Source organism: Lepidochelys olivacea (assembly GCF_965140295.1).
Source record: "Lepidochelys olivacea isolate rLepOli2 genome assembly, chromosome: 6".
Taxonomy (NCBI): Eukaryota; Metazoa; Chordata; order Testudines; family Cheloniidae; genus Lepidochelys; species Lepidochelys olivacea.
This window is the reverse complement of record NC_140416.1, coordinates 69,236,105-69,250,439: the sequence shown is the minus strand read 5'-3', so window position 1 is coordinate 69,250,439 and position 14,335 is coordinate 69,236,105. Positions and strand designations below refer to the sequence as shown.

General features: G+C 46.4%; 1 protein-coding gene and 1 long non-coding RNA gene across 6 annotated transcripts in view; one reads left to right on the top strand and one right to left on the bottom strand.

Annotated features, from left to right (window-relative positions):
* CCDC9B (coiled-coil domain containing 9B) overlaps positions 1 to 14,335 on the bottom strand; it is a 152,571-nt gene that overhangs the window by 110,937 nt on the left and 27,299 nt on the right. The window contains exons 1-2 of one of the 5 annotated variants that reach the window (XM_084630647.1): positions 10,488 to 10,566; positions 8,751 to 9,213 (exon numbers count right to left, since the gene is read on the bottom strand). The exons of 2 other annotated variants lie outside the window; for them this stretch is intronic. In XM_084630647.1, coding sequence (XP_084486773.1) covers positions 8,751 to 8,837 — 87 coding nt within the window. In that variant the 5' untranslated portion in view covers positions 8,838 to 9,213; positions 10,488 to 10,566. Of the gene's footprint in view, positions 1 to 3,475; positions 3,607 to 8,750; positions 9,214 to 9,300; positions 9,373 to 10,487; positions 10,567 to 14,335 lie in introns of those variants that run through there. 2 more of the 5 variants (XM_084630648.1, XM_084630650.1) reach the window with 2 other exon arrangements.
* Positions 9,285 to 13,976, top strand: LOC311521922. The gene is made up of 3 exons (XR_014711999.1): positions 9,285 to 9,342; positions 12,464 to 12,617; positions 13,689 to 13,976. It is a non-coding gene; the product is annotated as an uncharacterized lncRNA (long non-coding RNA).

Here is a 14,335-nt window from a genome sequence, read left to right as displayed (position 1 = left end):
AAGGATCAAACTACTGCGTACAATACTGGCCTGATCCTGCCACCCCTCCTCATTTGAGTAATCCAAATAGGACTAGGGATAGGATACAGAGGGACCTAGACAAATTAGAGGATTGGGCCAAAAAACATCTGATGAGGTTCAACAAGGACAAGTGCAGAGTCCTGCACTTAGGACGGAAGAATCCCATGCACCGCTACAGACTAGGGACCGAATGGCTAGGCAGCAGTTCTGCAGAAAAGGAGCTAGGGGTTACAGTGGACGAGAAGCTGGATATGAGTCAGCAGTGTGCCCTTGCTGCCAAGAAGGCCAATGGCATTTTGGGATGTATAAGTAGGGGCATTGCCAGCAGATCGAAGGACGTGATCGTTCCCCTCTATTCCTCATCTGGAGTACTGTGTCCAGTTTTGGGCCCCACACTACAAGAAGGATGTGGAAAAATTGGAAAACGTCCAGCGGAGGGCAACAAAAATGATTAGGGGACTGGAACACATGACGTATGAGGAGCGTTTAAGGGAACTGGGATTGTTTAGTCTGCGGAAGAGAAGAATGAGGGGGGATTTGATAGCTGCTTTCAACTACCTGAGAGGGGGTTCCAAAGAGGATGGATCTAGACTGTTCTCAGTGGTAGTTGATGACAGAACAAGGAGTAATGGTCTCAAGTTGCAGTGGGGGAGGTTTAGGTTGGATATGAGGAAAAACTTTTTCACTTGGAGGGTGGTGAAACACTGGAATGCGTTACCTAGGGAGGTGGTGGAATCTCCTTCCTTAGATATTTTTAAGGTCAGGCTTGACAAATCCCTGGCTGGGATGATTTAGTTGGGGATTGGTCCTGCTTTGAGCAGGGGGTTGGGCTAGATGACCTCCGGAGGTCCCTTCCAACCCTGATATTCTATGTACAGATAATTAGAAGAGATATTCCGATACCAAGGAGAAGGGCACCATATAAACATTGCGACAGATCAGATCAAATAGAATATCTGGGTTGTGAGCTCTCTGGGGCAGCGACTGTCTTTCCGTTTTGTGTTGGTGCAGCACATAGCACTATGGAGCCCAAATACTGTGGTAATACAAAATGGAGCCCAAATACTGTGGTAATACAAAATGGAGCCCAAATACTGTGGTAATACAAAACAACAAGTAATAATAATGATCAACCTTGCATTTGGTCAGAATTTAATATCACTGCTCTTAAAAAAGTCCCATGAGATCTTTAGGAACTAGTGGTTGCCAGGACCACAATTTTTTTTAATATCACACTGGGGAAGGATGCCAACTAGGTAACCAGTACCACTTCTTGCAGCGTGTAAGTGTTCCTTGGGGATCTCCCATCCTAGTACTGACCGAGTCATGCTTAGGCCTTGATCCTGCAATGAGCTCCATGCAGGCAGACCCCCTGACCCCACACAGAGCCTCATTAACATTAATGGGCTCCCCTGTGGGCACAGAGATCTGACTGCATAGAGCTCATTGCATGATCAGGACCTAGGCTGTAAGATGCGATGGGATCAAAAGGAACAGGAGAGAAACTAGTGAGGGAAAAGATAGCTAAACTCGTTCGCTAAAAGGTACCTCCCATTCTGTTTCAACATATTTTCATTCATGTCAAGATTGAACATGAAGTCCATCAGTAACAGTCATACTTTGTCAATGATGCTGTAACAGTCCTTCCTAAAGACCCACAATTTGCAAGCCAGTCCTGCAAAATTTTCCGAATCGGCCGTTTTTTATTGTTTTTATTTTTGCAGGTGAATGAAATATTCTTTCTTCATTATCATCAATCATCCAGTGGCAGGTAAGCAGATTTTGCACCGAGGAAGGTACATTTTATAGCAATTTTGCAAGACTGGTTAATCTGAATTCAGTGTCGCTCTCAACAGACTCTCTGTTCTGAGTGTACTGGGTGGGTAGGCTATGTGTTTGCAGAGTGGTGGGCATGTTGCCTTTTTCAGGGTGGGATCAGTGTATTGTGTGCCTTGAAATATACACCTTTAACTTTTAAATTCACATAAATGGATAACAGCAGAGCCGCATTCCAGGAAAGCCATTGCGAATTCAGATTTTTTTAGAAGGCAAATCAGAACTGAAAAAGATCTGTTAGGTCATCTAGTTCTTCCCATGGTTGTGCAAGATTGTTCCCTATTGTATATTTGTCAGTGTTTTGTCCAGTTTGAAATGAATCTAGCAATGGGGCTTCCACCATTTCCCTAGGGAGATTATTCCAGTCTGATAGATGTTTCTGCCAGAAAAGTTTTGCTGCTATTCAGCCTATTTTTGGGTGATGGGGAAGGGTGCTCAGTTTCATCAAAATACTTGGGGGAAGTAAATGGAAATCCACACCCGCCCCACTCAGAAAAAACATAGCAACCAAACAAAAACAACTTGTCCACAGAAATGCAGAGCAGCATTTTGAGCCCTGACACTGATTCTCTGGGGAGCACTGATTGTACGTCCAAGCGTGGTCAGCATTTTCTTACTAGCTGCTGGTCTGAGCCAGTCGATAACAAGGGTATGTGCCCATTCCTGAGCTGCTGGAAAGAATGCAGGCTGCGCTGCCGCTTAGGATGAAAAGTGGCTACACTTCACCCTACCCGGAATAAAGCTCTTCCGGGGAACCAAGGCACCCGTATGTCACAGTGTCTAGAGCAGGGAGTTGTAAATGGATTTGGCAGAACAAGTGTGCAGTGTGCTATGAATCAGAAAGCAGAGCCTGATGCCTCAGAGACAGAGAGAGAGCACTGTAAAGAAAGACCTCTTTCTATTAAAAATGAAAATGTAACAAAAGGCGGCAAGGGAAGCAAGAGGCAATGTGCTTCAGTTACATGGCAATGTCTCATTCTGTCCCCCCCACTCCTAACACACACCCCCATTATGCAACTCATCAGTGCTTGAAAGCACCTCTTGTCTCAGGAATCATCTTTCTGTGCACATCTTTCCCTGCAGACTTTCACAATCAGCTGTTTCTGAAGTGAGAGAGCTCAGAAGGGAGTGATGGTGAGAGAGAGAGAGAGAGAGAGAAGGTGGGGGAAGGGAAAAGGAAGAGGGACAGGCCCCTAAACTAGCATTTTTCTATGAAATCCAGTGCACCAGCTCTCTAAGAAATATTCTCTGCCTCTGATCTGACAGCTGTAGCTGAAAGCCCCCCGACTCCCAGTACCAGGATGAGTAATGTCCAGCATTACCTGGCTTTATGGGTTTTTTCCTCCCAATGCTCCCACCCTTCTGGATAAGAACAACATCCTAAGCCAGCGACGGCAAACTGCCCCAGTGATCGGTACATGAAATCCGGCATACGAAATCCACTCCCCTCCCTCCCACGCGTCTCAGATCATTTTAGATACACAGCTGTTGGCAACAAACAACCCCCCAAAACAACAACAACAAAATGAGAGTGAGCGCAAGTCACTTCTTGGTTTTTTTTTTAAAGAGAAATGAATCCCCCCACTCCCCTCCCAGTAACAACAAAGGCAGCACTCACAGATCGCTGCATTTTGGACCTCGGCGGTGAAGCCTGGTGGATTCCAAAGCAGAGCTAAAAGAGGAGAGTCATCAGACGGCCTTTCTCAGCACTGGTTGCACAGCATACAAGATCATGTTTTGATTACAAAAGCCTTGTCTGGGCTCCCAGCCAAGAGCACGGGCTGCCTAATATACCAAGCACAGACAGGGTATTTGAGTGCCTGTGTCCTCCTCTCAATCTCACTCTCTTTTTTAAAAGAAACTCCCCTTCCCCCCCATGACTTCCTTTAACTCACAGATGCCAGAACCCCAAATGGGAAAGTGTAAACCGTGGCGAACAGTGAAAAATGGATTTGCAAACAGCCTGACTTCACTCCGCGGCTGTTCACAGTGGTCATGTTATTTGGTTTGCATGGTTATTTGGATGACTGGCAGCCTGGCCATGAAAATGTTCATGGATCCTGAGTGTTTCATCAATTCTAGCATGAATGACCCTTCATCTGAAAACTTGTATCAAAGGCACCTTATTCTGTATTTGCTTTTTGATATTTTCCTGTTAAATGTTTCATTCATCTAATCAGGTAGCAGAGACAATACCATGTGGCGTATGTGGCCAAGCATACAGCATGAATAACAAATAGGAAACAGCTAAGATGAATGGTTCTTGAGCAAACCACAGGGTCAAAACTGTTCATCCAAACAATCCAGCGAATAGTCATAAATAACTAATACATTTGCTGAAATCAGGATTGGTTCCTAAATGATTTGCAAGCAGCAAAAGGCCTACATTTGCTAGGCATATTCTTAGCAATGAATAATTTGACTACCTCTTAAGATAAGCTACTAAGAAGATAGAAGAGATGGGGAGAGCAAAGGCACGAATCTTTCCTGATCACATTTTCTCTTGATGGGAATAGTTGTTTTAGTTTATTAGCATCCTCAAAGTGACCTCCCTGTGAAACACGGAGAAAAGGTCAGAGGCATTGTGATAATGATAGAAAAGGTTTGCCACTTCCCAACTCACATATTGGCAGTAGCAGGTGGATGGATACAGTGCATTTGTGCTCTGACCCAACTCTTCCATTACAGACACCCTCATGTTGATACTTAGGAGGTCTCCCCCCATCCCCATTCTTGTTTGCCTATGCTGAAAACATTATTTCAGCTTCTTGTCCTGGTCCTGCTCTGCTCTCCTTTAGCATAGCCAGCCTGTCCTCTCTCTCACCCTCTGAATGATCTTGCCCTGGCTGAAGTCCTTGCAGGCTAACAAGAGAAAGAAACACAGGCATTGTTTTGGTGTCCACAATATCTCCACATGACAGGTCATAGCCAAAAGGTGCTTGCGTCCTTTGATGGAGAGGCCCCAGCACTAACATCCTATTCGTCTCCAACAACTTCCTCACACACATGTTGTTGAGTGGTTCACTGCATCACAAAGACACAGACATGATTAGGTCACAGTGTGTTATTGTCTTATGCTCACCTGGAGCATGGTCCAAAACCCTTTGAAGTCAATGGAAAGACTACCATTGATTTCAATGGGCTTTGGATCAGGCTCATAGTCTGTGCAGAGTCATCATAACTATCTTGGATCAGAGCCCAGGCCAGCGTGGAGCTGGCAGAGTGACTTAGTGACAGTGCTTTGGGGGAAGGATTGCTTCATAGTGCCCAGTGGCAAACCTTATGGATGAGAAAGGGAATCCCCTGCAGTCCGCAGCAGGGAGGATGGTGCCTTTGAAATGAGGCTTCATGAAGCAGGAGAGCAAATGGAGGGATCTGGAGGGGTTGCACAAGACACTGTTGGGGGAAAGGAGGCAAGAAGCCATGGGTGCCCTGCGAGCCATCTGGCTGAAGACACTGAGATGACTGAATGAGAGAAACTGAAGATGACTCAAATGCTTGTGTTTACGCAGAGAACTACCTTAATAACTGCTGACATTTTGATAGAAGCTTTCATCCCGAAGGATCCCCAGAACAGTTTGCAAACTGTTCACAAGGACCTTCACCTCACCAAGGGCTGAAATGCAACCACCTCTAAAGCAAAATGTGACAGCTGTTTAACAGCACACAACAACTCTACATAGCTGTTTAAGTCTGGAAGTGAATCTTATGTCTTTGTGAAACAGCAACAGTGTTTTCAGAAGGCAGAATCTAATTCTCCAAAGGGGGATTTGGCCGAGACACCTGAGTTAACACGCCTGCTCTTATCAAAAGTGTCAGGAGAGCTTTAATGAACATGAATGGACAAGAGGTCAGTTTTATGTCTTTGGTCTGATTCTGGGCTCTGTTGAGGCCCCTTTCTGGTGGCTGAGGTGCTTAACTAGTTTTTGAGGAACACCCCAGTGAAGGGGCAGTGAGTGGCTGGCATAGATGGCTGTAGGTTGGTCACAGAGCCGCTGGTGCAAAGGCATGCTGGGAGGTAACTGAGGGTGGAAAAGGAAGTGACTGCCGAGCAGTGTCTATTGGCTGCTACTGAAAGTTACAGCAGTCCCTGGAGCTGCTCTGACTTTTTCCAGAGGCTGGGCCAGCTCTCAGAACAGCCCTGAATCCTACAGGTGCCAATGGGGCATTAAACTATTTTTGCCCCTCTCCCAGGCTGTGCCATTTGTGCTGCACCTCCAGGGATACACAGCACAAAGTCGGACCCAACATCCCTAAGTCTGCACCTTCAGCAGTCAGGTCCCCCCATAGTTCCATGCAGGAGTACTGATCCACATCCACAGCAAAGCACTCTGCCTGCTGAATCATCAACGCTGCTTCCAACAGCTCCTGTGACAGTTGGAGCTCTCAGTTGCTGGGCGGCACTGAGATACACATGGGGGAAGACGAGAGCTGAGTGTGAGAGTCTGGGACTGCACTGCCTAGGGAAGGAAGTTAGGGTTGTGGCATTACCATACTGCAACTGCTATTGCCAAATAGTACCTTTCTCTAACCATGCAATGTATTTTCCTTGCTAACATTTTGACCTAGACAGCAATAGGTTCTAGCAGGTGCATAAGGCTGATTTACTAATTGAAAAAAAATTGTGTTCAGCCCTTTTGGAGAAACACTAAGGGTTTGTCTACATGGGGGATTTCACCTGAAGCTTTTTGCTGTGCACTAGGTAACATGCAGTGTGGAAGCCACACCAAGAGTGTACACACAGAGCGCCTGGTTCCATCTTTCAATTCAAAGTGAGTGTGCACACTGTCAGCTTGCTGTGTGCTACGGGCATGGCATTCTTGGAGGGTATCCCAGACTCCTTTGCTTCGGTGCTGAGCAGTGTGCATCCTGGAGTTTTCCATTATGAATTTTGGGAAGCCAGGCAGATTCAAATTTTTTTTAAAATTCCATGTTTGCACTGTCACCACCCTGTACTTCCCTTTTGGGCAGGCTAGCGCCATTTTTGCTTTGCTTTTGGCCGGCATGGATCCAACAATAGTCTGGGTTGCTATGCTGGCAACTGCAAATACACAGAGACTGCTTGAATTCGGCTTTGGTCTTCACCCATCGCACCACCAAACAGACAGGCGTAGTTTGACTTCTATATTTGGAGGGGGCGGCTCCAGTCAGCCCAATGGGGCCGCACATGGGGGAGGGAGGGCAAATTCCACACCTGCCCGAGGCTTGCAGTTTGGGGGGGCAATGCCCTCCCGCCCCTCCAAACTACACCCATGCAAGCAGATGACATGGTGGCGGCAGAGGGGAAGGCAGTACTGTCGGATGGAGAGGGAAAAAGACAGGAAGCTCTCCCAAGAGAACGTGGCATGGCCAAGGAGAGCATGGCGGTTGCCAGGGAAAGCATCACCATGACCAAAGAGAGCATGGAAAGAGACAGGCAGATGTAGAGGCAACTCATGGGTGCAATACTAAGCCAAAACGCTCTGCCGCAAAGCATGCTGTTGGTAGGGCAGCAGGCACTGCCGTCCTGTCAGCCAGGACCCAGCCAGTTCTTCAGACCTTGGGCAATAAAGGCTACTGAAAATACCAGCAACTCCTCCCTGCTGTACCCCCACAGCAATACACCCAGGTGCCACTCCCTTCACAGACTCAACCTCTGGGCACAGGGAACAGTTGCACCTGGGAGCCCAGCTCTTTTGAGCCTTCCAACACCGCATGTAACTTCAAGCCACACGACTCAACCCCAGAAGTACCCACAAACAAGAAGGGGCAGAGTCCCCCTATACTTTTGTTCTGCACTGTTGCACTTTCAGTCATGGCTTCACTGTTGTTTTAATTAAAGGTTTCTTTACCATTGTTAGTTAATAGATTCTTTTTAAAATGTATTGTTTCATACTAAAAATTGTTTTGTTATTGGTTCAGTTGCAACTCTTTTTTGTTTGTTACATATTTGCTGTTTAATAACAAAATGATAAAAATTCATTGCTAATGAGTCAGCATTGCATTAAACACAGAAAACCCTTAAAAGTGAAATAAATCATAGGGTTTCACAAAAATATGTCGGCAGAGACACACGGTAAATGAAGCATTACCACAGCGTTTCACTTCCACCACCCAGAAACCAGAGTGCCCAGTTCACATTCCATCCCAGCCTCATCACCCGCCCTAGGTTAACACTGGATGGACAGCTGCACATTTTCAGGCCTGAGACTCCAAATCAGAACAATAGGCATCCCTGGCAATATTATCCTGGCTGTTTCCATTTTCTGTGGGATGCGATGCTGGCTGCTTGAACTTCTGAGCATGTGTCTGCCCCTCAGCCTCCCACCCAGCAATTTGGGCTTTCTCCCTTACTCTCACAAATATTGTGCAGAAGGCAGCTATAATAGTTGGAATGAGGTTTTTTTTCTGCTGCTTGCAACCTATTCCATAAACAGCATCACTTTCCTTTCTAACAGCCAAATGCACGCTCCACTATCATTGTGCAATTGCTGAGTCGGTAGCTAAAAATGGCCTTCCTTCTGCCCAACCAGCCTGTGAATGGCTTCATTAACCAGGGAAGCAGAAGATAAACCAGGTCTCCCAGGATAATCGGAGCAACCTCCACACCTTTAATGTCTGGAGTGATCATTGGGGCAAACAGTCCTTTCTCCATGAATGTAACCAGAACTGAGTCCCAAAAGATCCTAGCACTGTGGGCCCTTCCAGGCTACCCTGAATTTATGTCCATAAACTTGCCATAGTTGTCAACCAGCCCTTGGAGCACCGTGGAGAAATACCCCTTTCTGTTTATAAATTCTGTGACTTAGGGAAGGGGCAAATTATAGGCACATGCCCAGTACAGTTTGAAAACCCCATGCTTGCAAAACCATCAATAATCTCCTGTTAAGCTTTTTAACCCAGTATCACAGTACCTTTTCGATGGCATGACACACCTGCATGACAATAGCTCCAACAGTTGATCTCCCTACATCAAATTGGCTGGCTACAACCAATAGCATGCAAGGGTGGCCAACTTCCAGATGACAATGGCAACCCACTTGTCCATGGACATGGAGTACTGCATGTTGGTACACTGCTGCTGCAGCTCCAGGGTCAGTTCAGCACAGATCTCAAAAAAGGTTGCCTTCCTCAGCCTGAAATTCTCTCGCCACTGCTGGTCATCCGAGGTCTGCAGAACAATCCTTTCCCACTGATCCATGCTGGTTTTCTGAGCCCAGAAATGGTCCTGCACAGTGTGTAGCTTATCCAGGAGTCAGTCCCTAGCATCCCCCACACGGTAAACTCCTCTTTTTCATTTTCCTCATCCCGCTTCCTCCACTGCTGAATCTCCTCTTGTTGATAGAGGCCCTGTCCTTGAGGGCCTGGCTGTTGCGGCTGTGGGAGTATGAAAAAACACAGTCAGTTATTGTTCATATTTCAGATAGGCTATGATAGCATTTTTATATGCATTTGTGACTCTACCTCCCTGAAATTCTTCCCAGTCTTGGGGGAATCTCAGAGCTGGTAAGTGGTGTGCACACTGGGGTTTTTGTCTGTGCAGTACATGCTGTTGGTTTTGCCATGGTGCCTTGGAGGCTGGGGGCAGGGTGGGGGAGGGAGAGGAGAAGGAGGGGAAATAACATTCCTGGTTTGGCTTTGCAGCTTTGTTGGGCGTTGGAGGAGCTTATATGGTGTTGAAGGGTCAAAGGGGCACACATAGGGGAGAGCTGGGTAGTAACCCCTTCTAGGCTGTCCTAACTCTTGATGATGTTACACTGAGGTGGGTGACTAGGAAGCAGAGCATGGCTTTATTCAAAAAGGCAAAGGGCAGACCAGCAAGATACGCTGTGAAGTTATTCACCAAGATGGTCCCTCCAGGAGTGCTGCAGGAATGGAAGGGAGCTGTGAGCTATACAGGGGCGCATCACCATGTGTCTATGTGCCATAATATCCAGACAAAAATGGAGAAATGTCCGTGTCTCAGATTCTGCTTTATCTCTCCTGCAGACGTGGAGAAAGCGCAGAGCAAAACAGATAGGGTTTGGCAATGACTGTCACATCTTTTCCTGTCAGAATGCTTGTTACAGGGCAATAACGGGGAGCAGTACTTTTTGTACCTTTATAGGCCTGTAATGTCCATGTGTCCTCATGTCCACTGAGAATACTAACTCAACATCTTTTCCTGTAACCACTATCTCCATAAACTGTTGAATTTTGCACAAATGAATGTTTTCATTATTTGAATCTGCTGCAGGAGGGGGGCGAGGTGGGATGGAGGCAGTGGCTCCACCATGTTGCCAGGTGCCTTTTTGAGATGGCCAACAGGGGCTGCGGAGAGGGAAGGGGTTTGTTAGGCAGGAGAGATGAGGGGAGGAGAAAGGTAGATGGGCATTTGCCCTCTGTGGCATGGGCCTGCAAACAGTCCATGGTAAGGGCTCTAGCATGTGACAGAGGCCTATCACTCGGGTGGAGAAGTTGCCAACTTGGAAATGTGTATGGGGGTGGCGGGCGTGAGTAGATAGCATGGGCCAAGGGAGGTGGGGGCTGGAGATTCAGAAAGGCTCCTAGCTCTTATCTGCCTAAAATGGATGTGGCCATGGGACACCCGTAACAGAAGCTAGCATGGCAGTACAGCACAATAATAATTAATTGTAAAGATACGTACTTACCTGCCAAAGTTCCCTCCAGAGAATCTGCCTCTTGGATCCTGGCCTGGGTTTCTGGCGGGGGCTGACGCTCCGTTGTTGAAGGGCAGAAATTATGTTGACTTTCTACCTGACCAGTGTCAGGGGCCTGAGTCCCAAAGAGATCTTGGCTCTCAGGGGACAGCTTTTTGCTGGTTTCCTCATGCTCATCCTCCAATGAGCCCTGGGAGGAGGTGGGGAGCAGGCAGGTGGTTCCACAGTCTTTCAGGGCTGGGTGGTTGTGTAGTGGTGCAAAATCCAGTCCAGTTCCTCAAAAAATGGACAGGATACTTGTCCCCTGCTGAATTTTTCCTCTCATCCCTGGTTTTAATATGGGTCCTCCCGAGCTGCTTGCTTTTTATCCAGCATTATTTGGTGTCCTGGTCATGACTCCTCTTGGATGTCTGCTTTGCAATGTTCACAAAGAGATCTTTATTCCCATGGCTGGCTACAAGAGCTTGCTGCACCAGTGCTTCACCCAGATGGTGATGCACAGCTTCACGTGGCTGCATGAGACATGTTGTGGGGCTTCTGGAGTACTATCGCAGCAGTGCCCATGCACTGAAATCCCTGAACACATGGGCAAAATCTGTTCCCACACCAGTTTTTAAATAGAAGAGGGGATGTCCTGGCAACTTGATACCATGGTGAGAGAGGGCACACAGGTAAACAGACAGGTCAGTAATTATTGCCTTCAAAGCAGTGTGGGATGGCCATTGGAGGCATACCAAAGTGATGCACAGCAACATTGTGTGCACACAAACAATAAACCAGACTAATTTGATTCACAGCAAACTTAGTCCACTTTGCAAGAGGACTCCAGAGTTTGCGATAAATGCAGTTAGTGTGCTGTAATGGATTGCCTTGTGTGTATGCAAGCTTTTTCAAAACAGGTTAATTTGACTTAACGCAGATTAAATCCCTTGTGTAGACAAGCCCTGACCCTGTTCCAAATTTGACAGCAAGTTACATAGCCTCCCACAAATTCCCCTCTCTCTAGCTCATGCAAAGAAGACTAACTGAAGGGAGCATAAATCTTTACTATACTGACTTCAAACTATATAACCCTTTCTATTTTCCACATACAGATGCATTATTAGTTCTCCTTTATCAACTCTTCCCTATGCTAACACAGTGTCACAGTTCACAGGCTGTTGAGGGGCACCTCCTACTGGATGGGCACTGAAAAGTCCTCAGGGCATCCCCCATCTGCCTAAATTGGAGTCTTTGTGACACAAATTATGTTAGATAGTCTTTTTTGGGGTTGATGGGATTGAGCTTTTGGCTCCCACTCCCCTAGTCCCTTAGGCCTGTCCTCAAATTGTCTAACCCTGAAAGGGTAGAGGGAAGCAGCATCAACCACTTAAACAGCTTGCCTCAGGGTTTGCCAAACTTGTCCTACCCAGCTACCATAGCAGAGTCATTGTCTAATTGTAAGCACAGGGACGGATGGTAAATAGCCTTCCTGAGGGCAGCTCCCCTGAAGCGGAATCTCCTTTGGGAGCTGTAGAGCCACTATCTGCTCTCTCCCAGAGCTGACCACGAACTGCTGGAAACTGCCTGTTTTTATGTCCTTATTCCACCCTTGACATGATTGACAAGTGTGGAGGGGTGGGGCCAACTTTGCCCACAGCAGCTCTTTAAGCCCTTCTTCACCAGTGCAGGGTCTATACACACAGCTTTAGCTTGAAATTCTCCATCCTTTTTCTGTTCCATTCTGTGAAGCTCCTTAAAAGCGTCTTACTTTAACATCTCTTCTTTTCCTGACTCCAATCCCCCACCATGCCTGGCTTCCACTTCCTGAATGACCAATTTTTAATCACCAGCCGGTAACAAGCATTCCATAGCGAATCTAAACTAGGGACTAGACTCTCTGTTCCAACTCAGCTACACTTGGCCCAGAAATGGAAGTAGTGAATGAAGGTGGCATTAAGTTGTCTTTGTGCTTCCCCTTTTCCCAGTCCTGCGGGGCCTGCCTGACTCTGCGCTGTCTGGGGAAGCGTCTGATGCTGGGAGGAGTCACTGGTGACCAGTTCTGCCATTTCCAGTGGCTCACAAGAGCAGCAATGTGATGAAGAATTGGGCCCTGGTGGTAGTGATAATGCGTTCCTCAGAGTGAGTTTCTTGTATATACCCATGAGCCAGAAAATCTTCAAAGGATTTTTACAGAAAATCCAGAACACCTTGCCCCCGTTATCCATTGACTCAAGGAATCGTAGGAATTAGAGTTGGAAAAGACCTGCTCCTTCAAGAGGAGGTCTACTTTTGTTCAAAAATATTTTCATTTATCTAAATTCTGCCCTGTTTAGAATATTTTCCAGAGGAAGCTCTCTGCTGTTTTATTGTATCACACACACCCAGACTGGAACATCCAAAACTGAGACTGCACTAAACTCCACTCAATATTCCACTCAAGTGCAATCTCCAGCACACCTCTTAAAATGACAGCTCCCCCTTTGATATACTTTTATCAATGGACAATGCTCAATTGCACCATTTACTGGTAGAAATGCCAACTAGAGATTTACAACAATAACTAATTATGACACACCATCTACATTCACTTCTGGGTCTAAAATAAAGGTTTTTTTACAGTCTGGAAGCCATTTAAGCAATTAGCAACCAATTCCACAATGCTCACATTCTCCAGTAGTTGAAATGAGTACTGTCACCTCATTCAACAATTATCAGCTCAGCTATTATAATAATGACAGCAATCCAGCTCCTCAGTGCACAGCAGTAACATGCTTACATGTGTGGGTGGGTGTTTTCTAGTTTTTTAAACACAGTCCTTAGACCTGGGGTTTGTCCATTTCTGCTAGGGCTCCAGATAAAACAGGCAAAGGGAATAAATGTTCAAAAAGGAAAGACATGCAAAGGAAATAAAGAAAACAGATTTGAACCCAGAAGGGCTGAAAGATTGTCTGGTTTTGTTCATTTCAGTGGGTTTCATTTTTACTTGTGTTTTACATTAGAAATTTAGGTCTTGCCTACTCTTTTTTTCCTGGGAAACTCTATGGTTTCTGGAGAACTGATAAGATTGTGACATCGGCGATAACCATGCCAGTGAAGCCTAGTTAACTAAGAGGGGAAATATTTATGTGGACTATTTAAACTCTGTGTTCCTTGTTTCGGTTCATACTTATTCAATTCAAAAACTTGAGAGAAAAAATATCTTTCTTACAGATTCAACATTCCGGTCCCTTCAGGTCAAGGCTGAGAAAGCTCACATCTCTCTGATCTCCAATGAGTCTTCTGGTACAACTAGGGAAGGCCAGACTTAACATGCTTGATATTTCTGCAAAACACAAACATTCTCTCCCCCTCCCCCACCTCATGAACAATAAAGACAAAACAACCAGCCTTTCCTGCTTTCTTTACACATTAAGGAGAACAAAAGAAAAATGTGATGGGGTGTAGAAATCCCACACTGGGTTAATGACAGGCTGTGGGTGCAATCAGCCCTGCCCTGTTCCCTGCAGTAGGTGTCAAGGCTGGAGGGAGGAGCTAAAAGGACTGAATCTGGCTTAGTTGAGGACTGGCTGGGGAAGGACAGTAGATTTCTGGCTCTCACTCTGAGAACGAAGGCTGGCTGGAGCCAGGGAGCTGAGTTGGGCTGCTGGGGGACAGAACCTCCCTGAAGGAAGGTACTGTTTCATTAGCACAGAGCGCAGCTGAACGCAGATTAAGTTGAACAAGTGGAACTGTATTCAACCCTGAGCACTGCCTACTCCCCACATTCTCTGTTTCCACTGGTGTCCTATCAATAACAGTCCATCCAGGGCATATGGGTCCTTGACTCCAATTCCAATTCTCATGTTATTGGTACATCT